At 44.6% G+C, this 23,863-nt stretch overlaps 2 protein-coding genes across 2 annotated transcripts; both read right to left on the bottom strand.

Moving 5' to 3' along the window:
- Positions 1–1,345: 1,345 nt before the first annotated feature.
- On the bottom strand, positions 1,346–4,942 carry cfl2 (cofilin 2 (muscle)). The gene is made up of 4 exons (XM_012826860.3): positions 4,811–4,942; positions 3,178–3,488; positions 2,879–2,955; positions 1,346–2,446 (listed from the first exon to the last, which is right to left on the bottom strand). Exons 1-4 carry the CDS (start codon positions 4,811–4,813, stop codon positions 2,334–2,336), a joined length of 504 nt encoding a protein of 167 aa, XP_012682314.1. The 5' UTR covers positions 4,814–4,942; the 3' UTR covers positions 1,346–2,333.
- Positions 4,943–5,175: 233 nt separating this feature from the next.
- baz1a (bromodomain adjacent to zinc finger domain, 1A) lies at positions 5,176–23,639 on the bottom strand (the record flags this gene model as incomplete). Its single annotated transcript, XM_031580534.2, has 27 exons — positions 5,176–6,179; positions 6,427–6,514; positions 6,706–6,896; positions 7,059–7,387; positions 7,712–7,908; positions 8,386–8,633; positions 8,945–9,028; positions 9,339–9,487; positions 9,906–10,063; positions 10,650–10,807; positions 11,351–11,558; positions 11,619–11,998; positions 13,462–13,553; positions 13,740–13,835; positions 14,225–14,390; positions 14,711–14,935; positions 15,318–15,413; positions 16,435–16,581; positions 16,935–17,073; positions 19,089–19,184; positions 19,529–19,695; positions 19,923–20,013; positions 20,333–20,467; positions 20,638–20,725; positions 20,869–20,970; positions 21,082–21,240; positions 23,359–23,639. Coding segments are annotated over 27 exons (4,458 nt in total), but the record flags the coding sequence as incomplete, so codon positions are not given.
- Positions 23,640–23,863: the final 224 nt, after the last annotated feature.

Here is a 23,863-nt window from a genome sequence, read left to right as displayed (position 1 = left end):
TCATAACACCCACTAGATATTTCCTGTTCACAAATGACACCAGTGGCGTTGGGCTGGGCTTTAAGGTTCACAGGGTATAAAGATACATTTGGGCTCAATCTTTCTGCTTTTCTCAGGAAAACAGTAAAAACTTGTGTGAAACTATCAGCAGATCATAAACCTCTATTCTGAAGCATTGATGACTTAATCAGTCAAATCATTCTAAAACCTTGTGCTGCCCAGACAGGCGTTCCTTCCCTCTTCTGCCTTGCGTCTTGCTTGCCGGAGTGTGTGCAGTGTCTGTATGCGTTCATGTGTTAAAAAAAACCATTCGGTCCTGCGTCGTCGAGGACTGCGCAGGCTGCTTGGCGGGGGCTTCCCTTTCGCTGCTCCTTTGGAAGCATGTCCAGTTTTGCCATTTGTGGACAGCGATGACAAGACACAAAAGCATGCTGTCCATAAATAGCTCTGGCCAGCCGAGGATTGCTGCTCGCTGCCGGCAGATCAAATTCTCCAAAGGAAGGAGACGCAGCAGCAGCGGCGACGGCAGAAGCAGCAGCAGGCCCCCCTGGCCCCCCGCCCAGCTCTGCTGTAACACCCGTGCTTCACTCGCACAAGTCCTGCGCTACGCCGCCAACCACCGCAGTTCATTGAAACTTTTTAAAGACCACAAAAGCAAAGGTCTTGTTCCTTCCTATACTGGCAATCAAAGCTTCCATGAGCCCAGAGGACAAGTGCAATTCTACATCATGTCCAACTACAGCTGTCTGCCTTGTGGGTGGCTTAACTTACTAGCTCGTTTGTAAGAGCTCCTTCAGCACAGAGAAAACCAAAGCCTGGGCATACTGACTTTTTAAGCAGTTTGTAAAAATATATATTTGATTATACTGTTGCAAAGGTCATCAACATTAACAGGCATTTAAGATTTGTTTTGTTCTATAGAGCTAATAACATAAATGGAATCACTGAAAATTGTGATTTACATATCAGTAGAGATGTTAACAAATGTTCATGTTTCATTCATAGTTCGGTCATTTTTAACCTCCCTGTCTGGTGGGTCTAATCTGCAAGTTTCTGGAATAGCTCAGGTTTGAGAAATCTGCACAGCATTTACATTTAGAGATAAAAAAAGGGCCTTGCAGAGTTTTAAATTAAACAGAAGTTGTGCCAGTAATTCTCCAGAACACGTTGTTACTAAATGGAAAATTCAATTAACTTGAACAGCAGCCTGGCTCCTCAGTATGGACAACCAAAAAAAGCATCTGAAAATACCCCTTAAGGAAAAGCAGACTACTTCTTTGCATGCACCTCAAAAAATGTCTTCAGCAAAAGCACAGGAACCATGCAAACAAGCCCAGAGACTATCTTAGTGTTGTCTGCCACAAAGTTTTTATTGCGAAGTGGCGATCTTCCTCGATCTCAAAAACAATGTTCCACTTAAGGCTGCAAATGCAGATACTGCCATCTTTACAGATAGTGTGTGTATGTGTTCTCTTTTCAGTGTTTATAAAAACTGTGAGCAGCACCCCCCCTCCTCGGTATTCAGCGGTGTACTGTACATTCCAATGAAAGTAAGGCTGCAAACGGAACAGTAATATACCCATCTGTCCTTGTCCATATGCATAACAGGAATGGAAAACTGTGGTTCTTAAAACTTCTGTCCGGATGACAAACAAGATATTCAATTTGTCACTCTCTTCATTCAAACTTCCTACCTCAACTTGTAGTGTATACAAAAAAAGTGCATTTCTTTTTCTGCATAGTGTAAAACGTGTTTTGCCATGTCAAAATAAAGCCCAATTAGGTAGAGCCATCAATATATAAATACATTTCAAACTCAAGAGTGCAAAGTGCTCTGGATAGAAGCAAGCACCTGGGGAGTGAGTAATTGTCAAGGCATAAACAGATAGCAGTCAGATTCTTATGTCTTAAGCTTCAAAACGATACTGCAGCCATGGCAAAAGAAAAAATGCCAAAAGTGTCGTTTGTGTTTTTTCATTTCATGTCTTAGTGTAGGGAGCGTTATTAGTTTCTGGTAGTGCCACATCTTGCTTTTTTTTTGGCAAAACACACAATGTGCGAACATCCCATGAAGGTTTTACGGAAGAAAAAAAATACTCCTACCAGGAGTTGATAACATCAGCTGGCTATTAAGTAGTAGGACCTTCATTCTTTTTTTTTTTTTTTTTGCACATGTTAATGAGATCTCCTTCATTGTGGAAAAACAAAAATAAAGAAAACAAAACAAACAAAAAAAATGTATCTAATGCTACTCCTTCAGGATCAAATGATATAGACACAGCTGCTAAGATGAAAGCGCGCGGAATCCAGATGGCACAGGTCTTTTTTTCCTTTTACAATGCTTTCCCTTCCAGCGATACAACCACATTGCCTCCCAGCTTTTCCGCCAAAGTTGTGCGATCCTGAATGTCATCTAAACCATTGACTTGCCATTCGTGCTTAATACCTGAGGAGAGAGAACAGTGTAAGCAAAGATTCTCACCGAGAGAGAACCAAGATGACCCATGCTCCGAGAGCAGAGTTGAACAAAAAAATGTGTACAGCATGAAACCTGGCAACCAAGATCACCCCCCCCCCCTCCCCAAATCCTTGACAGTCTTTTTTTATTTTACTATATTTCTTACTCTCTGTACAATGTCAATGAACACCAAATCCTATTACTGTTAACCAAGGGATATGCAATGACCCCTTATTAAGACTAATAGTGTAATTTACAGTGCACTAGGAGAAACATCCAGCATGAAAGAATGGACAAACGACTACTATAACCTATAGCTGCCATGAAAAATAAAATACTAAGAAAAGGAACTTGTACACAACCATTGTCCCTTGAGATCGGTGGGCAATAGTCATTAACTGTATGTTAACTTGGACTCACCTGTAAACTTCTTTTTGATGGCATCTTTAGAACTAGCATAGATCATTTTGCTTTTGAGTGGTGCGCCTTCTGGTGCCCTGCAATGGGACAACAAAAGAGTGTTGATCAGTCAATGTATGTTTTCCTAAATCATACTCTGGACAGTTGGTTTTCTTGCTGAAGCACTTGACAAAGTACTGCCAAAACCTTATACGCATAGAAACAGAAATAGGCAGTCTCCCAGTAACCTACACACCTACAAACAATCTATACACAAATGTAAGCAAGAAAAAAAATGACAGGCAGGTAAAGGTACATACCAGAATATAAATACCAGGTCTTCTTTCTTAGACTCTTTTGTCTCGTAGGTGGCATCGTATAAGCCATATCTGCAATCGTTCAGAGGTAGGAGCTTGACAAAGCAAGCATAGGGGTCGTCCACGGTTTCCCCAATGTCACCCACCAGGATCTGCTTGCCCTCCTCCACGATGATCTTCTTCTTGTCCTCACTGAGACAGAAGAGGACAGCCTTCTTGCGCTGCTTCTTCACCTCGTCAGAGGCAGAAGACTTGCGCACCTTCATATCGTTGAAGACCTTGATGACGTCATCGTTGACTGTGACACCTGAGGCCTACAATAGTGATGGAACAAGAGTTAAGAGACAAAAAGGGGAGTGTTTAAACAAATGTCACTAGGAGCAATACCAGTCAGATCAGTAGCCTAGTTAAAACACAATCAAAACCATAAACACGTGAATCATGGCCTTTCTACTCACTCGAGTAAGTCATAACCTTTCACTGGCATTCTATATGATGAATCCCTTCCCTGTGACTCAGTGATCAATAAATTGATCTGGCCAAAGTGCCAACTGAGTCAGGAAATGCCACCTATGAGTCAGGAAAAATGCTTTGGCTGAATACATTAAGAGTCATGACACCACCGGTCCAAGTACAGGGAGCATGAGACGGCACCCGTGGATCGGACGGCACCGTCATTGAGCACATCTAGCCCCACTTCATACTGATTAATTTACGTGCTGGACATAACTAACCTGGCTAGTACCATATGCAACGCTGCCCAGATGACCTGTCACTAAAGTCACACTGTGGCTTATCCTGACAGCCACGGTCGGTGCGCTACCTATCGTACACAGACACTGTCAACCTGGCAACCAAACCAAAGTTATAGATCAAGTTTTCTGAACACATACTTGTAACATTTTTACTCGCTCGTAACAAAGTTAAAAGACAATCCGAAAGTTTATATATTAATATTCTGACCAATGTTACATAAAATAAATGTACCTTAAATGCTAAAGCTAGTAAAGTTCACTAGCAAGTTATTAACTCCAGCAAGCTTGCTAACTATTCCAATGCGGTTAGGTAGCTGCCATGCTAGCATTGGCTGGATGTAAGGCTTATTACTGCTGACTAAATCCATAAGAAATGAAGCTAGCAAGAGAGGACACCGAAACCGCAGTATTCAAATTCCGCTAAATCAGTGTTTCGCATTAGACTCCAGAAGACTCAACCTGCCAACAGTTAGAACATATTATAAGCTATAAAAGTGAATTGGTAAACTTAACGTCAACTTAACTAACTTATCCTAACTTAGCTTAAAGGCAATTAACGTTACAGCAAGGCACAAGCGGCTAAAATTAGGTTAAAATGGCTGCCCCAGGCCATAGGCCCTATGGCAATCCCCGAAGTGGAACTGGTTTTATTAGCCAACCACAGAACTAACATTAACACGCTATCAAATTAAAATGCAAAACTTTGTCGTAATTTTCAACAATGCCAACTTCACGTTAGTTACGTGAATTTTACAGCCATACCGTAATACTTCATTACGACCAAAAACGATGCCGACTAGAACAAGTTATCTGTGGCTAGTTAACTCACACTAAGTTAGTATTAAACAGCAACCAAATCCACACAGAATCAGTGTGCTTACCATGTTGTCCTACTGTTGGTTCAGCGGTGTTTGGAAATGAATGTGCAAAAATGTCAAGGGACTGTGGTATCTGGGAATGTGAGCGACCGACCGTGTGTGAGAGAGTTACAGAAGGGGGTGAGGCAAGGGATACGCGCGTTGCAACCACTGCACAGTCGCAAGGACGGGCGGGATCAGGATAGGGATTGGTGCGGGAATAGACGAATCAAGTGGCTATAGGGGTGGACAAGGGGTGATCTGTGCCGACTGCTGAATCTGTAGATGTCATTCAAAGTTGACACAGGAGCTATACAGATTTATCACAATCGACATCTGCAAGCCGAGGTCGGTGTATGTATCAAAGAACACCAAATCTACTAAACATATTTAACAAAATGCATTTATTTTACATACAGAAAAAAAATGTACACGATAAGCAGTAACATGACAAGAAAACAAGGTACTTTATAACCCTTTGCAACTTTGTTGTTTCAACTGAAAACCACCTCTGGTTATACTTTACAAAAGGTTTTCGAACACATCCTATAAAAAAAAAACATTCTTATAAATAAAGCAAGTATTCAAATTCAAAATTATATCCTAAATAAATAACCAATTGATACAAAAGCAGAAATACAAGAAAGAATTTTGGAAGAGCAAATTTTGGTTCCTATGTAGTGTTCAGCAGGGTAATAGGGACCAATAACGGTTGATTCAATAACGTTTTACAACTTATTACTATGAAACAAAACAATGTCTGTTGCTTCCAGCTGCAATACTTAATTTATTAAAGTTAATGTTGACCAAAGTAAAAGTATATATATACATAGAAAAACAGTAGTCTAGAAATGCAGCCTAGGTAAAAAATATACATGCACTGTTAAAAAAAAAATATTCTGAAAATCACAGTGCCTTTTGTCCTGAGTGTGTGAATGGAGAGGACTTCAACACAGTGCAAATATTTTTTTTCACAGCACAGGGTTCATCTCCCCGTCTCCTCCTCCCCCTTTTCCTCCATCGTCTTAGAAACGGAATGATATTTACATTACTTCTGTTTTGGAAATTGTTACACCACCACCATCTGGTGTGAATGCTCAGCAGTCTGTTTAGTGAGACCCAAAAGGGAGTGCATCTCAGTGGTTGAAAAAGTAAAGTAAAGAAAAAAAAAAAAAGAACCTGATCAGGACGCCTAGGTGTGAGGTTTATTTTGCTTTCCAAAACACTCTAGGCCGTTTGGGCGGAGGTGGCATCCGGTCGGTTAGGCCCAGCTTTTTGAGTTCGGCGTGGAAGTAAGCCTGGAGCCTCATGCCGGCTGTAGCCTCGTTGGTGGTGCGGGGGTTGTACGCCAAGCAGTTGGAGAACATCAGCTCCACATCCTCGATGTACTCCGCTGCAGGGGAACAAGAGCAGACGTTAAGAGGGGCTAAATAAAATGAGCATATGATAACTGAACGAAATGCTACTGGAGAGGCCTATTCAACCTCAGCAAACACAATACACTAAACAAAACAAATTCCAGTCTTGACATTAAAATTTGATTACTGGAAGTGCTAGCTGTAGTTATTTATTAAAAAATAATAGAAATAATCATGATAATAATAATATTATAGTAGGTGACCGTTCATGTAAAGACTTACAAGCAGTTTTATATTCACAGTTGTTGACTTTCTCCCTGATTATGCTCAAAGCAATTGGCTTTTTGATTATGTCATAGTAGTCTGGCACCTGCAAAAGAAAAACAAACAAACAAAATAGTGAGTGAATTGTGTCAACCCCAAAAAGTACCGGATTATGGAAGCAGTACTACACAGTAGTAGTTGTAGTATACAGTTTAAAGCATACTTATGTGCAATTCAGTAACTGTTCCCCTATAAAACTGGTTAAAAAAAACGCAAAGAAGGGGCTGTGTGCTTCACCTGTGTCCTGGACACCAGCTTCTTAAAGGGCCAGCTGGCCTCATGCCTGACCAGCTCCACTGTCAGCTGCTCACAGGCAGACAGCTCATGGACCCCCAGGTTCCTGCCGGAGCTGCGGCGACTGGAGGAGGAGGACGAGGAGGAGGGTGTCGACGATGGAGTCAAGACCACCTTCGCTTTAGGGGACACCTCTGCAGAAGAAGACAGAGTGTAAAAAAAACAACAATAAAAGGCCACGACAGTAAAGAAAGTGAGAGATGGGATGAAGTGAGAAGAGTTGAATCCCAATGAAATGAGTTTAAAATGTCGATATTTTGATGCAGGGGTTCAAACTCCAGAGGCCCAGCTCCTACCTGTCGCAGGTCTTTTCTTGGACTCGGCCTGGGCAGCGGCTGGGCTATTGGTCTTGCTGGTGGGGCCGTTAGTGGCCAGGATCTCATGGCTCAGGCGCGAGCTGGAGCGAACGCCTGCCCGAGGAGGGGGCCTGCCGTTGGACACCGGGGTGGCTTTCTTCCCCGACCCCTTGGAGCCCCCCTTCCCAGCTGAGGCACTCTGTTTCGGGGTGCTTTGCTGGCTACGGGGGGTGGAATGCACGGAGTCGTTTTGTTTGACCGTAGATCTGCTAGATGATCTACTGCCTTTTGTGGGGACAGGAAGTTTGACAGCGCCTTTCTTGGGAACACTGGAGAGAGAAAGTTTGGTGTGAGAACGGGTCCAAACTCCAAAACTCACAACGTATGAAACTTTGGGAGTGAAGCCAGAATATGATCATTCTATAGACACGGCAGCAGTTAGACAGTCAATTCTCATTCTTCCTCCAGCAAGTCTACAAAATGATTAGAATGGAGCAAGCAAGCAAGCAAGCAAGCAAGGCAAACTTTTTCACTTCACGTCAAACATCACGATTTTCTTACAAAAGTGTAAACGAAAGAAATCAGAATGTAACAGAATAGTGCAAGGAGATAGTACTGTGAAGTGTGATGTAAAATCAGATTAATTAACATACATCTCCTCTTCCTCCTCGGATTCCTCCTCTTCAGACTCTTCTTCCTCTTCTTCAGACTCTTCCTCCTCCTCTGCTTCTGACTCTTCCTCCTCTACCTCCTCCTCTGAGTCGATGGAGGAGCGTTGGCGGGAGTTGATGCGTTGGGAGCGCTGCTTGGGACGGCACTCGGGACAGAACCAGTCCTCTGAGGGGACGGCCTGGACAGGGACAACACAAAGCTGGGGTTTAGACATGGCAATGCAACTCAACTGAAGCAGTCCATAAAAGGGAGATGAATCTGACCGCCGTTTTGAAAATCACCACAAAGTTGAGTGAAGTTCAGTGCTTGATAACTTTTTCATCTGGCCAATAAAAACAAAACAGCTGGGTAGAATGAAAACTCCTTGCTGCTCATAATAAAATAATAATAACAATAATAATAATAATAAATAATAATCATTATTACTACTACTATTATTATTGGTCCATAACCCCTCCGCCAAGTTTAATGAAAATTGGGTCAGTAGTTTTAGCGTAATCCTGCTTACAAACAAACAAGTAAACAAACAATCTGAAAACAATCTCCTTGGCGGAGTTAATAAAAATAATAATATTAGTAATAATACTACTACTAATAATAATAAGAGTAAGGTAAAGACAGATGTTTTGCTTTATCAATGAGTGAGCGCCCACACCTTGAGCTTGGGACGGACGCAGTGGATGTGGTGGCCGCGGTCACAGCCGTCGCACAGCAGCATGTTCTCGGCGTCGCCTTTGCGCCGGCACACCTTGCAGCGGGCGTTCAGGAGCGACTTGGCCCAGACCACGCTGCGCTCCAGGGTGGACAGGTGCAGGAACACCTGCGAGAGACTGGAGCAGGCCAGCAGCGAATCCCTCCATCGCTCCTGGATGGTCTTCACCTGACGGCCACAGTCACTGCCATCTAAACACAGGACGAGAGAGAGAGAGAGAGAGAGAGAGAGAGAGAGAGAGAGAGAGAGAGAGAGAGAGAGAGAGAGAGAGAGAGAGAGAGAGAGATTCCCATCAGTTAGTGTTGTAACAGATGTTCCTCCAGCTGCACACAGTGCGGTGAAAGCAGAGCTGCAGATTCATGCTCAGCACAGCTCTTGAGCACAACCTATTTTAAGGAGTTTTGCCAAGGCATGAATTATTCAGCCGTCAGATCTTTCTTTCTCCTTCTACGCAGAGAGATGCTACCCTCTTTAAGAACAAAGACCGCTTTTGTGCACGCACCATCCTTCTCACTTGACTGATCCTCGTCTTTCTTCTTGTCCTTTTTCTTTTTGTCCTTTTGGTCCTTTTTGGAGTCATCACCACCTGATAAGAAGAGAGGGAGAGCGAGGAGTCAGACATGGTGTCATAGACACCTCAATCTGCCAAAGCTGACAACACTCAATAGCCCCTAAAGCTCTCTGCCAGGGTGAAAATCCAGTTACGCCGCAGCCTTGGCCGGCATCCCCACTGTGTCCCCACAGAACTATAAGACTTGGGCATTGCCACGCTTATCCGCCAATAACAGGATTAAAAAGGAAAAGAAAACGAGGGGCATGCCAATACGGGAAGAAAGAGGCTCTATGGGATTACAGCACCATGCTGGGACAGGTATGGCCGTAGGTGGCGGACATACCTAGTGGGGCCTTGAGGAACTTGCGCTCGATGCCCTGCTCAATCAGGGCCAAGGCCTGGGCCAGGCGGTGCACAGTGTTGTTGACGGGCTGGGGGGTGCTGGTGCTGGTGGAGGCGGTGCTAAGGGTCTCCGCCTTCAGCTCGTGTAGCCTGGCGGGGGAGAGGGCAGGACGATCAGAGGAGCAGGTTAGAATGTGGTCAAGCAAACACAACAGAACCCAGTTTGTCTTACAAATAACTGAACTGAAATAAACAAAGAGGTCTGGCAGAAAACAGTTAAAAGACCTTTCTTGTAATTATAGACGTGGTAAAAAAATAAAAACTGCAGTGGATGAATTCAGGTGTTTATCATATATACAACAACAGTACACACGAACACTCAAATCTCTTCTTCAGGTACGGCTGAATACACATAACTTCCAAACAGCAGCACAAACACAAGAGATTTCAACAGCTATTGCAGCAGCAGGTCACACTTAATCAGTTCAAGGTCATTAAAATGAAAGGAATAACAGTTTAAACGCGATTGTGAGGAGTGACTTTAGCGGCAGCTTGAGGGGACTCTTACCGGTCTTTGGCGCTCACTCTGACATGTGGGTCATCGAGCTCCATGGCCTCCTCATCTCCATTCTCACTCTTGTCTGAGCCGTTCTCTCGGGGCTCGGAGGCCAGCAGCTCGTAGCTGCCGCTCTCCAGGGCCGCCCTCCAGGCGCTCCTCTCCGTCACCTATTCAGGGGCAACACAGCAACACCCCCCCCCGGATCAACAAACAACCACAAGCCCCCTGAGATGCTTCAATGGAGCTCGAAACAGTGAAAAGCGTTTCTGACCCCTTCTGTAGTCAATACAACAGCTTCCCTCCGATGACAAAGACATGTACTTACATTTCAGTGCAATTTGTTTGCTGATGCCTGAGGCTTTGGTGGGGTTATGTTACACAGCGCTGAGAAAATAGTTACAGCATTTGGCCAATCAGAGTTGGACTCAACACAGTGACTACAGGCAGAGGGAGGGATGGAAATCTTGCTTCAAAAGCAGACCTTCAGATGAATTGTACATGGAACTTGAACGTTGTTTCCCTCCAGTGTTTAATAACTTCCCGTGAACTACTCTGCTGAGCCCCTAAACTTATAATAATGAATGAATTAATAAATAAATAAAAATAAATGTGCATTTACAAATTAATAGAATCTTTCAGTGTTATGTTGGGAAAAGCAGAGCAGGAAAAAAAATGAAATGAGTTTCCTTCCATCCCTTGGACCAAGGAAACCTCCTTGGACCTCCTTGGACCAAGGAAAAAAGGTCTTTGTACCTTGAGGGCTCCCAGTGTACCCTGGTAGATGCGGTCCTCGATGTCCAGCAGCAGGTCTCGGAGTCGGTTGACCATGTGGCGCTCAGCAGGGGCGGGGTTCTCTGAGGGCGTGGGGTTACTCTTGACCTTCATTGAGACGGCTTTACTGTCAGGCTTATCTGAAAAGGCAATAAGAGCATCATAAATGTCAGCCAGGCCCAGGAGGCAACGCAAGAAGGTCGTTCTCACATCGTGTCTACTCACATCTCCGTTACCTAGTGCTAGAAGTAGTGCTAGCTTTACACGAGCAGATGCCTGTTAGTAATACACTTTTATAACGGCATCGCAATATACAATTTGAGTAACATTGTGGGTTGGGATTGATTAAAAGGCCAATAAATATTATTGGGTAGCTGCCAAAAATCACAGCACTGATACCTATATTTGGCCGATAAATCGCTTTGCGATAAAACCAATGCTATTGGGTTACTGGCATAATGTATAACACATCTACAAAATCCCCAGGCTGGTCTTTCCATGGACAACAAAATCAATCAATTATCGTGATATCTGTAACCATAATCATGTCGCTCTGTTCACATAAGACTATTTAAACTAGTATCTTGAGTGATAACAGTCTTAGTTCCCCATGTTTGACTACAAGTTCAGACGTGACTCAAGCTGCATTAAGAAAACCCGTTTACTTTCCCTGTTATTCTTACCCGTGTGGTTGAAGCGTGGGGCCGTGGCAGTGTCCAGCAGCTGCGTGATGCGCTCCTTCTCCTGCTGCAGCGCCTCCTTGAGGCTGCTCTCCCTGCGGCCGCGCGGGTTCAGCGCCTCCATCAGCTCCTCCACCTGCTGCACCGAGCTGTAGAAGGACCACTGGTTGGGCCGGTTCACAGGGGGGCCGCAGCAGTGAGCCACAGCTTCCTCCTGGGGAGGTTTGGCCTCCTCCTCCCCCTCCCCCTCCTCCTCCTCTTTAGCCTTCACCTCCTCCGTCTCCATCTTTTCCACCAGGGGCTCCTGCTGCTGCTGCTGCTGCTGCTGCTGTTGTTGTTGTTGGGGGCCCTCCTGGGTCTCGGGCTCCCTGTCGGGCGTTGGCTTCTGTGGCAGCAGCATGTCCTCGGTGACGCCGTAGAAGTCGTCCTCCACGAAGAGCGCGCCGGTGGCGGGGAAGAGCCAGTAGCGACGGTAGAAGCGGTCGCGGCCCAGCGGCAGGATGTAGGTGCAGGCGGCCGCCTTCTGGATGCGCTCCAGGAGCTCGAGCGCCCGCTGCTGTTGCTGCTGCAGCTCCTCCGGCGTCAGCGACTCCTTCTCCCGCACCTCCGCTCCTTTCTCCTTTACGCTCTCCTTAGGGCTGGAGCCTTTGCCTGTGGGGAGGAGGGGAGGCCAGAGGAGAGACCAGAATTGTTAGGCAGTGATCACACCAGCAGCAGTAGTGGCAGTAGATTTGCTACCATTTCCTATGGCTAAGCTAGAATGGATGACACAGCTAGCTTCACACTAGCAAGCTGGGAGTGGAGCATTGGTTTTTACATTTTCCAAAACACAACACTTATACACTTTTTTAGACATTTTTAGCACTGTAAATAAATAAACCTGTTAGGGTCATAATATTGTTGGATGTCTGAAGTGATAAAGGCCAGTGGCCATTACAAAGCAAAAATTAAAATCATGACTTAGCAATCAGATAGAAGTTTGAGTGGCATTTTTCTGTTGAATTTTTCACTGTGTGTGTGATCCCCATCTGAAACCAGCCAGCTCAGAGGTCAAAAAGTGTCAGTAGCTCAAGGGCTCTTCACAGAGGTTATTTCTGTGTAGTACTTTTGTGTTTGAGTGGATAATTGTAGAATTTTTAATTCTGGAGGCAGTACACCTTAAACCCATGCCAGCATTCAGCCATAAAAGGTTTGTTTATCACAACGCTGCACGTCTCATCCAGCTGCACTGCTCGGACTGAAAAACTGACTTCCAAGGGAGAGAGACTTGTAGTGAGGCAGACTTTAGGTATGACTGAAAGCCATAACGATTTCATTGCTGCTCTACCATATCATTACTACTTTTTATTTAAAGCCATTGTAAAATCACTAGAGTGTGTTTTATTTAGTACTTGAGTGCATTTGATATGAAAACTTTTAATGATGAATCTGGTGCCAAAGACTTCCGAGTGGTTCTGTTACTGAGGAGCCATCACTTATGTGCAGATTTGAGCCACTTCTCCAGAATGGGACAGAGAGCAAAGTTACTTTTTACACGCTTCCTCTTTAGTTGTTTTCCCTCCTGGCCAATCAATGTCTCTCTGTCTGTCTGTGTGTGTGTGTGTGTGTGTGTGTGTGTGCGCACACACACACACAGTCCCAACAGAACAAAGGGCAACTATTTCAAGTCATAAAGAGGGGGTGTGTTCAAACAGTCCTGTCTTGTGACACCAGAGCATATGGTAGGCTCAGTGAGTCTAGCAGCACCAGCACATACAGAGGTCTTTACTGGACCTGGGTGAACCTTGACCTCATGCTATAGACCCCTTCTCAGAGATACCAGTACAGAGGTCTTTACTGGACCTGGGTGAACCTTGACCTCATGCTATAGACCCTTCTCAGAGACACCAGTACAGAGGTCTTTACTGGACCTGGGTGAACCTTGACCTCATGCTATAGACCCTTCTCAGAGATACCAGTACAGAGGTCACATGAAAACACAACCACATGCGTTATAGAGTATGTCTGTGATAGGCAAGGGATTACTGTTGAAGGAAGATACTAAGTGGAGAGGATAAGGCATGAGTGTGTGGCCTGGGAACTGACACACACAGAGTGGGGTGAAGGCCGTTTACCTTTCTTAGCCTTGCTGTTGGGGGTCGGCTCTTCCTCATCCTCCGTGTTCCCCTGCGCTTCCTGACTCTCTGTGCTCGTGTCCAGCTCCTCTCTGCAGTCATTGTTGTACAGTCAATTTGTTATTAATAGGAGTGACTCACTACACCATATTCCATATTCGTTCTCTAGGAAAGAAACCCCCATGGCTAGGTCGCTACTAGAACCACCTGTTTAAGATGCGACGCCTCAAGCCAAACATAATGCCAGGGCAGGGTCAGCGGAGAGCAGAGTGTCTTACCCAGCAGGCTGTGTTCCGTTCTTGGCTTCCTCCTTCAGCTTCTCCCTCAGTTTCTGTTCCTGCTCCTTCAGTTTCTCCTCCTTACGCTTGCGAACTCTGAGAACAGCCATGTAACACAACTTAAGCCCACAAGTCGGTGCTGCCGCCGAGAACAGGTACGAAGAATATGGAACGGTTATAAATCTCCCCGTATAGCTCCAACGTCTCTTCTTGTTTACATACGAGTTTGTCTCCCTCGCTTCACTTTTATGGAGTGTGTACGTATATAGTTAATGCTTCTGTGTAGTAGTGTGAGTGTGTCTCCCTCTTCACTTTTATGGAGTGTGTACGTATATAGTTAATGCTTCTGTGTAGTAGTGTGAGTGTATACAATCACAAGACTTATGTCATTTTCACCCGTTCCAGTCCTGAAGAGTGTGTGTGTGAGTGAGTGAGTGTGTGTGTGTGTGTAAGAGTGTGTGTGTGAGAGTGTGTGTGTGTCACACCTCTCAGCGGCCTCCTCCCTCTCTCTGCGGTGCTGCTCAGCCTTGAGCTCACGCAGCTCCTGTTTGGCCTGCCGCTGCTCGTCTGCGCTGTCCTCGATGAAGTCCCGTGTGGACACCAGTGTCAGCAGCTTTCCACACAGAGCGTGAAGGATCTTTAACTTCTCTCCTGCAAAACACACACACACACACACACACACACACACACACACACACACACACACACACACACACACACACACACACACACACACACACACACACACACACACACACACACACACACACACACACACACACTCATTAAGTCAAGGGGGGGGGGGGGGTCCTTCTGAAATTGTACTAGATTGTGTTACAGCTGATCTATCAAAATGTGGCATCATAGAACTCTGAAAATAACTTTATTTTCGTCTGAGAATTAGCTCATGCTCAAGGTCAGGCTGGAGGTCAGAGCAACCCACAGTTTAACCCTTTCAGCTCCGGGCTTACCGGGCAGCAGGTCGTAGACAGCGGTGCAGGCCAGCCTCTTAACCAGGCCGGGGTTGGAGAGGCGCAGCTCCACGCAGGGGTCGTCGGTGGAGGCGAAGCCGCCCTGCTTCTGGTAGCGGAACTTGGCGTTGGTGGAGCTGCAGTCGGCCCCCGAGGCCAGGATGTGGAGGCGGAGGATCTCCGTGAGGGTGCAGCTGTCCAGATCCAGCTGCTTCAGACTGCAGCCTGGGGGGAGGAGGGGAGGGGGAGAAGTGAGAGAAAGGAGAAGAAAAAAATCAGACAATGAACAGTGACAGAGAGGGAGTAGGGGAAAGGGGGAGGGAGAGAGAGAGGGGGACAGAAAGAGTGTGGTAGAGAAAACATACAACAGACAGAGGGTGGGAAATTAACAAAAAACAACAACAGGACATTGAGAGCGGAAGAAAAAAAAAAAAGGGAAAACAAAGACAGCGTAAACGGAAGGGGGGAAAGATCAAAACACCACCAGCTGTGTACAGACACTGTTGCCACTACTACTATTCTCAGCCAGGTCCAGTGTTGGCCTCTCAGAGGGTCGTTTCCCTAAGATAAGACTTGACTGGCTGCAGCAGCGTGTCACATGCCTTACCCTGGTGAAGCTGAGGCCAGGCAGCAGCCAGGGCAGCCACCGCGGTGATGGCCGATTGGGTGGGGTCTGCGTCATCATCCAAGGCCTCGCTCAAGTCTGCAAACACACACAAACAGAATCTCACTACTTCTGCTGAAAATATATATATATATATTTAAATAGCTCAGCTCAATTAATGCACTCAACATCACTGTGGCAATTACTTCAGGCAGTATGTATGTACAATATGGACTCCTTTCTTTAAAATGAGAATATCTTATTTTTTACTAGTTATTAGTTATGACGGATACAAATACATACAAAATGGCAGTTAATAATTCAAAGAATGAAATGGTAAAATGTGTAAAACCCTAAAAGGCCAGTGTCCCTTTCGAACTATGCATAGTGCAACTTAACCAAAGGGGGAGGATGGTGTTTTTTTTTTAAAATACACATTGACAAGTATGCAACAGGTTATAAAATTGCTCAGTGAGGGATAAGGAATGTGTAAACACTGGCAGCGTCGACGTCATGACTGAGTCGCACTGAGGTCAGAGTCAGAGGGAAAACATGAAGTCATTCTTTCAATTTTTCCCAGCACCTTGGAGGAATGCAACTGTAGTTATGGAAAGTTACCGGAGGTTACTTCTGTGCGACAGTCATTCTCGTTGGTCTTTATTGCCTCAGAGGTCAGAGATTTCATTCCCGACTGACATTTGGAAGCATGTTAGAGACCCCTACTGTATGAACAGAGTAGTGGACATTCTCTAGTTCCTTTGAGTTTTTTTTTGCCTTGAAACAAATACCCCTATTCAAGAAACCCTCCCAAAAGAAGAAGTGCTTCTACAATATCCCAGCATGTGCAAAACCTGTCTAGCTATTACATCTGACATACGCTCTCCTCAGGACTGTACCAAAGGAGGGTGGTGGAAGGGGTCAAGGCTGAGCATCCTAGAACACGCTGGGCAGTCTCCACTTTTGAGTTTTAATGCTTTAGAGGCTGAGGTTTTTCAGCTGTGTGGCTGGCTTTCGTGATCAGTTTCATAGAGAACCCAGAGGCCAGTATTTTCTACTGTCTATGGGAAGTAAAACAAGCTGGTTCGACTAGTTCTCCACAGCCCTGGCATGACCTCCTGACCTTTGGTGTCGGCCTCGGCGACTTGGTCCCGTGCCACCTCCTCCTGCTCCTCTGCCAGCGCCTGGAAGATGGCTGACAGGAAGAAGAAGAGCAGCTCACACAGCGGGCCCTCTGGATCGCAGCCCACCAGCGCCTCCTCCAGGACCTCTGAGGAAACACACACAGGCCAGCAAGTGAATAAATAAATAAATACAAAGGCAAGATGAACTACAGACATGATGACAAACATATACAAAACACATGAATACAAATTAAAGCTATAAGCAAGAAGAAACGCATTACGACAACTGGCTAAAAATGTAGGCTTTGTACAAGACACCTTAACAAACACAGTATACCACTACATACTCATACTCATCCATGGACACATGTCAAACTGCCTCTTAGCACACCAATAAAAAGCCATCACAGGCAGGCACCACATCAGCGTTACGCCTCTCCGGTTCTCTTCCCTCGAGACGGTAATGTGGAGATTAGGAGGGCAGTGCAGCGAGACTCACCCAGCGAGACGCCCTCGGGGAACTCGTCCTTGAGGTCAAAAAGCTCCCCGAAGGCCTGCAGGAACTCCAGCACCATCAGGGCGTCTCCGAACAGCTCGGGGGGCAAACGCGTCTTCACTGGGACCGGGGAGGGCAGCTCCTGCGAGAGCATCGGTGCACAAATTACATATCGGTTTTACTCGGCTCACCTCTGAGCTGTCAGTGAAAATCTCACCCAATAAACTAAAGGTGAGAATCACTACACTACTGCACCGTGGTTTATGTGCAATATCATATGATTCAACTGTGATTAGTAGGAATTTCCAATATGTTGACTACTGTAATAACTAGGGCTGGGCACGTTAACGCGTTATTATTGCGTTAACGCATCAATTAATTAACGCCGACAATTTTTTTTATTGCACGTTAACGCAGATTTTATTATATTATTGTAAAAGTCTGTTGCTCACAAGCTTTTATTTTGTAAAAGTCTGCTGATCACTGCTGCGGAACCGGAAAAGAAAGGAATGGGCGGATAAACAAACGTGGAGAAGGGCATTGCTGCCATAGACATACATACAGCAGAGTAACTGCCAGACATACAGTATATATATGTCTATGATTGCTGCGACGTGCCAACTCGCCGCCATCTTGGGAAGGTAAAGGCTGGACTGCAAACAAACGCAAGTGAACGGTGGAGCTGCGGTGGAGCTGGATAAAAAGCGCTATAGCGTTTACATTTCTCAACCGATTTAATTGAGTCGTTTGTATATTCAAGGGTTTATGATCTACGTGGAGTACCAAACAAAGTTTTGTCTCCATGTTACTTAGAATCTTATATACATACAAGTGATAATTGCAAATCATTCAACGAAACAGACAGTGGAGGGAGGCTTCGGCAGACTACATACAGCAGAGTAACTGCCAGCAGTGAACTTTTTGGTGCTTCACCACACTCTAACATTAATGCCTTGGCAGTGGCAATAAGCTTTAGTTTTGTGTTTGTTTTGATAACATTGTTTAAGTTGAGAATTACACAAAGTATTTATTTTATTTAACTGCTACTATACAAAAATGCCTACGTTAAGTGTTTGCACAACAAATGGTATGGCACTGCACTGAAAGTGTTTTCTGGTTTCTCACTCAGGGACATTTGGTATTGAACATAGACTGGTTATGCTGCTCCCTGATGAAAGTAAAATGTTTCTGCTGTTACCTCAGAAATTGCTTGTTTTAATGATAGGATTGTGGCTCAGGATTTTTTTGCCAGTTTTTTTCTTTTTCATAACGAACAGGATAACATTAATGCCCTGGCAGTGGCAATGAGTTTTAATTTTGTATTTGTTTTGATAACATTGTTTAAGTTGAGATTTAAAATTAATATTTTATTTAACTGCTACTGTATTAAAATGCTGATGTTAAAAGTGTTTGCACAACAAATGTTATGGCACTTTCGTTCATATGGCAGATCATTTAAAATAAAAGTGCGCTATACACTACTTTTGAATTAATTATTGGATATTGCGTATACAAATGCGATTAATCGCGATTACAAATTTTAATCGTTGCCCAGCCCTAGTAATAACACATCCTGCAATAGATTGGAAATGTTCCTATCTTTTTTGAAAGTTGTTTCTTTTTTTCCACTACTTAAGATTCACTGCCACCTGAATTAAAAGACTTCTCAGTGCCATGCGCCAGTCATTTATGTGTCTTATCCTATTCTTCTTTTACCCTTGTGCCTTTCATGGAGTACCATGACACCCAATTCTATTTCATCTCCCATGCCTTTTTAAGTGACAAATTTGATAGGGCAGCAAAATCAGATATTAGAGAAGAATATTTATAATATGCTAAACTCATTTTAATTTGGTCAATAAGTACAAGGTATAGCACCCTAAGTTGATCATAAAAGTTTGTTTAGACGTAGCGCAAGCACACGTTCCCTCTCTCACAAATACACACAAATGGGACTAGCACAAGGCTAGCCCACTACTTAGCACAAAATGCCTGAAGTAATCTACAGAATTTCAAGAATGACTGACGTTTCCAGAGTAATATGTCCTCCAGGCTTGGAAAACAACCTCTGGTCAGTAACGTTTGTTCTCCAAGACAAATTAGAGTCTGAACCTTGGAACCCTCGCTAGTACAGGACTTTTACTTTGCTTTACTGACCTTGAGGTCCTCACACTCCATATCCTCTCGCGGTTTGTTCCACAGCTTCAGACGCTCTGCATATTTCTTCTTCTCCTCCTTCAGTTTCTCTCGCTCCTGCAGACACAGAAGAGTGAAAAATAACAAAAACAAACATGAGTTTCATCATCTACCTTACAAAAGGAAAACACTTTATTTGTCTTCACATGTTCTCATTTCATAAGATATGCCTATTTCTATAAGAATGCACATTTACAAAAAAAAAAAAAGGTTTCTTTTACAGTACTAAAGAGAATAATACATAAATAAATAATAGACTAAATAAAAACCTTACATGATGAAAGAAATATTATTTGATATGGAGTCTGGATTGAGAACAACTTGCTCTGAAAGTCAAGAGCCACATGTTCTCTTGCGCAGTAACATTCTGCTGCCAGTGCGCGTATTAGTCAACACTTCACCTTCTCTTTCTCGATCTTCATTCGCTCTTTTTCCTCCTTCCTCTTCTGACGTTCTTCCTCAATAATCCTCTTGATCTCCTCCCTCTTCCTCTCGCGGTCTTCCTTTTCTTTCCTTTTGGCTTCCCACAGGTCCTCTCGCTCTTTCTTCAGTCTGGCCTTCTCTTGGGCTGAGGGGAGAGACAGAACATTCAGTTAAATCAGAGACAGACTGACAGACAGACTTCCTCGTCTCCGCTAACTGGGACACAAGAAAAAAAATCAAGAGTGCACTTGAAGTGTTACAATCGATGTTGGATTTGTAAACGATATTTCGATATTTGCATTAAACACTCAAAAGTTCAGTCATGTAGTTACCCCTGCAGGGGCCTTCATTTGTTAACAAAACATGTCATACCCGTGGCAGCCATTTCCTCTCTCTGCTGCATGATCTGGAGCTTCTCCTCGGCCGCTCGCATCATGTCCTCACTCTCCGAGGCAAAGTTCACCTGCATGTCATCACAACCACAATCAACCTAAGACCACCCAACACTTATAACAGCGGCAACAAATCATCTAGCTGGGAAAATCTGCATCAACTGTAATCCTGGAATTAAGACAGAAGTAATGGCATAATTATAAGTGTAAAAATATGTGAATATCTGCTTGTACATAACAAGCAGAGTACTGTTGCATTTAATTGTACTATATTTACAGAAACCAATTTATTGATTTGACATATTTGGCCCTTATGGGGACTATACCAAGCCTCTTTTTTCAGAAAGCACTGTGCTCTGCTGCCACCGGAGCCGAACACCAGGTTCTCACCTGCCCGGGTGAAGCATCGTTTGGACGGCGTCCCCGGCCCTTTCCAGGTGGACTGAAGGCGAACACTGGAGGCTCGTCGGGGAAGACCTGAGAGAAATTCTGTTCTGATAGCTTATAGTGTGCCACAGTAGATGCCTGCAAATGAGTGGAGAAAATATTTCAGCGTTTTGACTGGCGTCAACATTGCATCAATTAATGGAGTCTTCTGGATTCCTTGTATACTGTTACAGACTTAAAACGAAGTTTGACAATCCCTTTTCCCCTGAGTGTTTTCTCTTCATGGCCGCCCAAACGGTGTGACTCACCTTCAGTCTTATGACTCCATTCTGGGGTTCACAGTGCTGCTTGAGCAGGAGCTTCAGCCGGTCTCTGGTGAAGACGTTCTTCTTACGGCTGCACAGGACGGGGAACACAGGACAGAGAACATCATGACTGGCTGCATTTACTTGTTAACAATAAAGAATGGTAGGATACTAAAAAGACAAACAAACAAACAAACTAAAGAAACAGACACAGAGGACTCTGTGAGGCCTTACCACAGCTGTGTGGCTTTGACAAGCTGGGTCTCGCCATTCTCTGCCTTGACGGGGCAAATTTTGTATTTGAACACAGATGGGTTCAGCGATGACTTCTTCTTTCTGCTTTTAGGATTGACAAAACATTACAAAGGCTCCAAAAAATGGAAAAAAGATAGATGGATTGTTTTTTGTTTTGTTTTATGTAAACGGGATCTATTGGTATCAACTAACCCATTAGGTGTTGTTTTAGGAGACTTGGGAGAGACGGGTGTGGTCTCCTCATCACTGTCGCTGATGATGATGGAGTCGCCCTCTATATGGTGCGGAGCGTGGCCATTCAGAGCACCGTTAGAGTGGGGGGATATGACCTCCAGCACCTGGCAGGGCTGCCTGGAAGGGCACATAATTAGGCTTTAGGCATATGGGGCAACTACATGAGCACTGGAGCATCAATGCATGATGGCAGAGCAGTCTTGGGCAAGAGTTGAGTTGAGTTGAGTTGAGTTGAGTTTTCATAAGAAGCGATATGAGGGCCACACTTAGACCTCAAACACTAGCCCTGACTTGACAGCAGCAATGGGAGGACTGTCATTATCCAAAGACAAGCATTCAGGTCAAACTGAAGAGCACACAAGCCTAAGTTTGAACATCAGAGACATTTCAAGGACAGCATAACTCTATAATTTACAACTCAATGGCGATATGATGGTGCCATCAGCACATTTCTTTGAAATACAAATACATTTTCACTACTGATATTACATGGAACCAGAAACCTCACCCAGATTGTATGGATTTTCAGTGTATTAGCTGAATGCATCCTACTACAATTCATCAGTTCAATTTTCAATCCCAAGTAGTACCAATGGAAACAGAATCGATGTTGTATTCCATAGCTAACATATCCAAATCCCACAAGTGACGGCCTGCACAGACGGATACCCGAGACAATGGGAACAAAGGTCGCCTTTGAGCGCTGAGGCATGAAATGGCTAACAATCAACTGCCACAACAGCAGCCCACCTGTTCGCACTCAGGTGGGGCAGGGCCGCCATCACGTACACAACACGCAAGAAGCAGCACAGCCACTGTCTCTTTTCTGACTCCTCCCTCTCTTTCTCTCCCCTTAGACACACACACCCCAAAATCTGCCCAGCAGTCTCCCCCATGCCCCCTCATCTCCCCTGCTGGGACTCTGTGGTGCCTGCTGTCTGGCTGACACAATTCAGCCCCTGATGATGTGATGTCTGGGACTGCTCCTTGTGCCGAGGGCCGGCCAATCGGAGCGCACGCTTTGGCTCCACCCACAGCCTTGTGTTATCTCCAAACGGCAAGGTCAGCTCATGATGGCTGACTCTGATCTGCTGCCTGTGCAGGAAGGAGGGAGAGAGAGGGAAGGGAGCCCTGATACAGCTTTGAAAGCAAGGCTGAAAGAGATGTTAATTAATTCCGTAAAAGGTTAGGCCGAGCTGCGTGTTCTCGGCTGGAGATTAGACACGTGAAGCACTTCTTTCTCTCTCCCTCTCGGCTGATAAGTTCGAAACAGTGGGGTGGTGGAACAACTCCAGTGTTTAATTCAAGGCTTGCAGACACAGAAGTTAAGTCTCAGGGAAACATACAGGCAGTTGACACACCCATCCCTATCTCTGTGCTAGAAGGAGCTTGTCCCAAAATTGCTCAATGGCCCCACATGAAATTACGTTGCAGTTAGGTCTTGCTTAAACACCTGCCCATGAAACATGATCAAGAAATAACAACACAAACCTCTCTGTAAGGTAGTAAATGGCTTTCTTAAAACATAAAATGTAATAAATATATGAAACTGCATTATTACTGAAAAGTAAATAATAAATTCATATATGGGAGTAAGTCAAAACGTCTTCAAAAAGGTGCAAATCACAAATGTTTAGACAGATATTTCTTTCAGGTAGCACTTCTGATAGCTATCCTGTTTGTGCAATATACATAAACTCTACAACAAGTGCTTGAACCTCACAAATAATACTTAATGTTCATTCCATACAAACGGTAACATTTCCACTTTTTTCATTTCCTTGCCATTTCCAATATTTTTCAGTTCCTTGCCCATTTTTTGTCCTGTTTAACTCAAATTCATCCCCCATAGCTTTGGCAAAGCCAACAAACACAAGGCTTTAACATAATTACACGCCCAGGCATCTCACTGAATCAGCACTTCTAGTCATCAGTGCATGAACACATAACACACAGAGACACACACACACACACAAAAATACAGCAAAACAGATACAGACACTCCACAAAACGATAACACACACCACCAACAACAACGACGGCAACAACAACAATGATGACACCAACACCACACACAGCCAGACAGACAACACACAGTTAAACATTTTCTTAATCACACTACTTAAGACAGACACATCCATAAATCAAAATACATATAGAGCCATAAGCAGACATCAATAAAAACTAAAAAACCAACACACACACACACACACACACTCTTCAATCCAGACCGACCTGGCTCCTGAGCGGGCCACCACGTCCACCAGCTCTCCTGGGAAGAAGCGCTCCTTGACGTAGGTGTAGACATCATCGCAGAGCTCGTGCAGGCGCGTGCGGTGGGTGAGTGCGGCGAGGTGCAGCAGGGGCACCACCAGGCTGGTGGGGAAGCTCTGCAGACTCTGCTTGGCCCTCCGCTCACTCTCCTGGGCCTCCTGGTAGGTCAGGCCAGGCTTGCCTGTGACTGCACAGCTCCACACTAAGCTGTTACACAGGATGGTCCTCTCAAAGAATTGACTGCAATAGATAATTCAGTCAGACATACACAAACATTAATGAACAAACAGTATGAGTTGTAAGGGGATACATAGAAAGAATATAGCAGCACATTGGGGTGTTCAAATCACTTTTCATCACAGACAAGACACTATACTTCTTCAGTGTTCATGTTAGAAAATCGACTTAAACATAGTATAAAACCAAAATCGAATGCATCGAATCTGAATGCATTCTAGTGTCTCAA

Source organism: Clupea harengus, chromosome 14 (genome assembly GCF_900700415.2).
Source record: "Clupea harengus chromosome 14, Ch_v2.0.2, whole genome shotgun sequence".
NCBI lineage: Eukaryota > Metazoa > Chordata > Actinopteri > Clupeiformes > Clupeidae > Clupea > Clupea harengus.
Note: the sequence above shows the minus strand (reverse complement) of the source record. Positions and strands in the feature narration are given on the sequence as shown.

Coding starts and splice junctions, on each gene's coding strand:
- cfl2 (XM_012826860.3), bottom strand. Junction 2,956..3,177: donor GACCTGGTATTTATATTCTG/GTATGTACCTTT, acceptor GTCCCATTGCAG/GGCACCAGAAGGCGCACCAC. Junction 2,447..2,878: donor CATCAAAAAGAAGTTTACAG/GTGAGTCCAAGT, acceptor CTCTCTCCTCAG/GTATTAAGCACGAATGGCAA.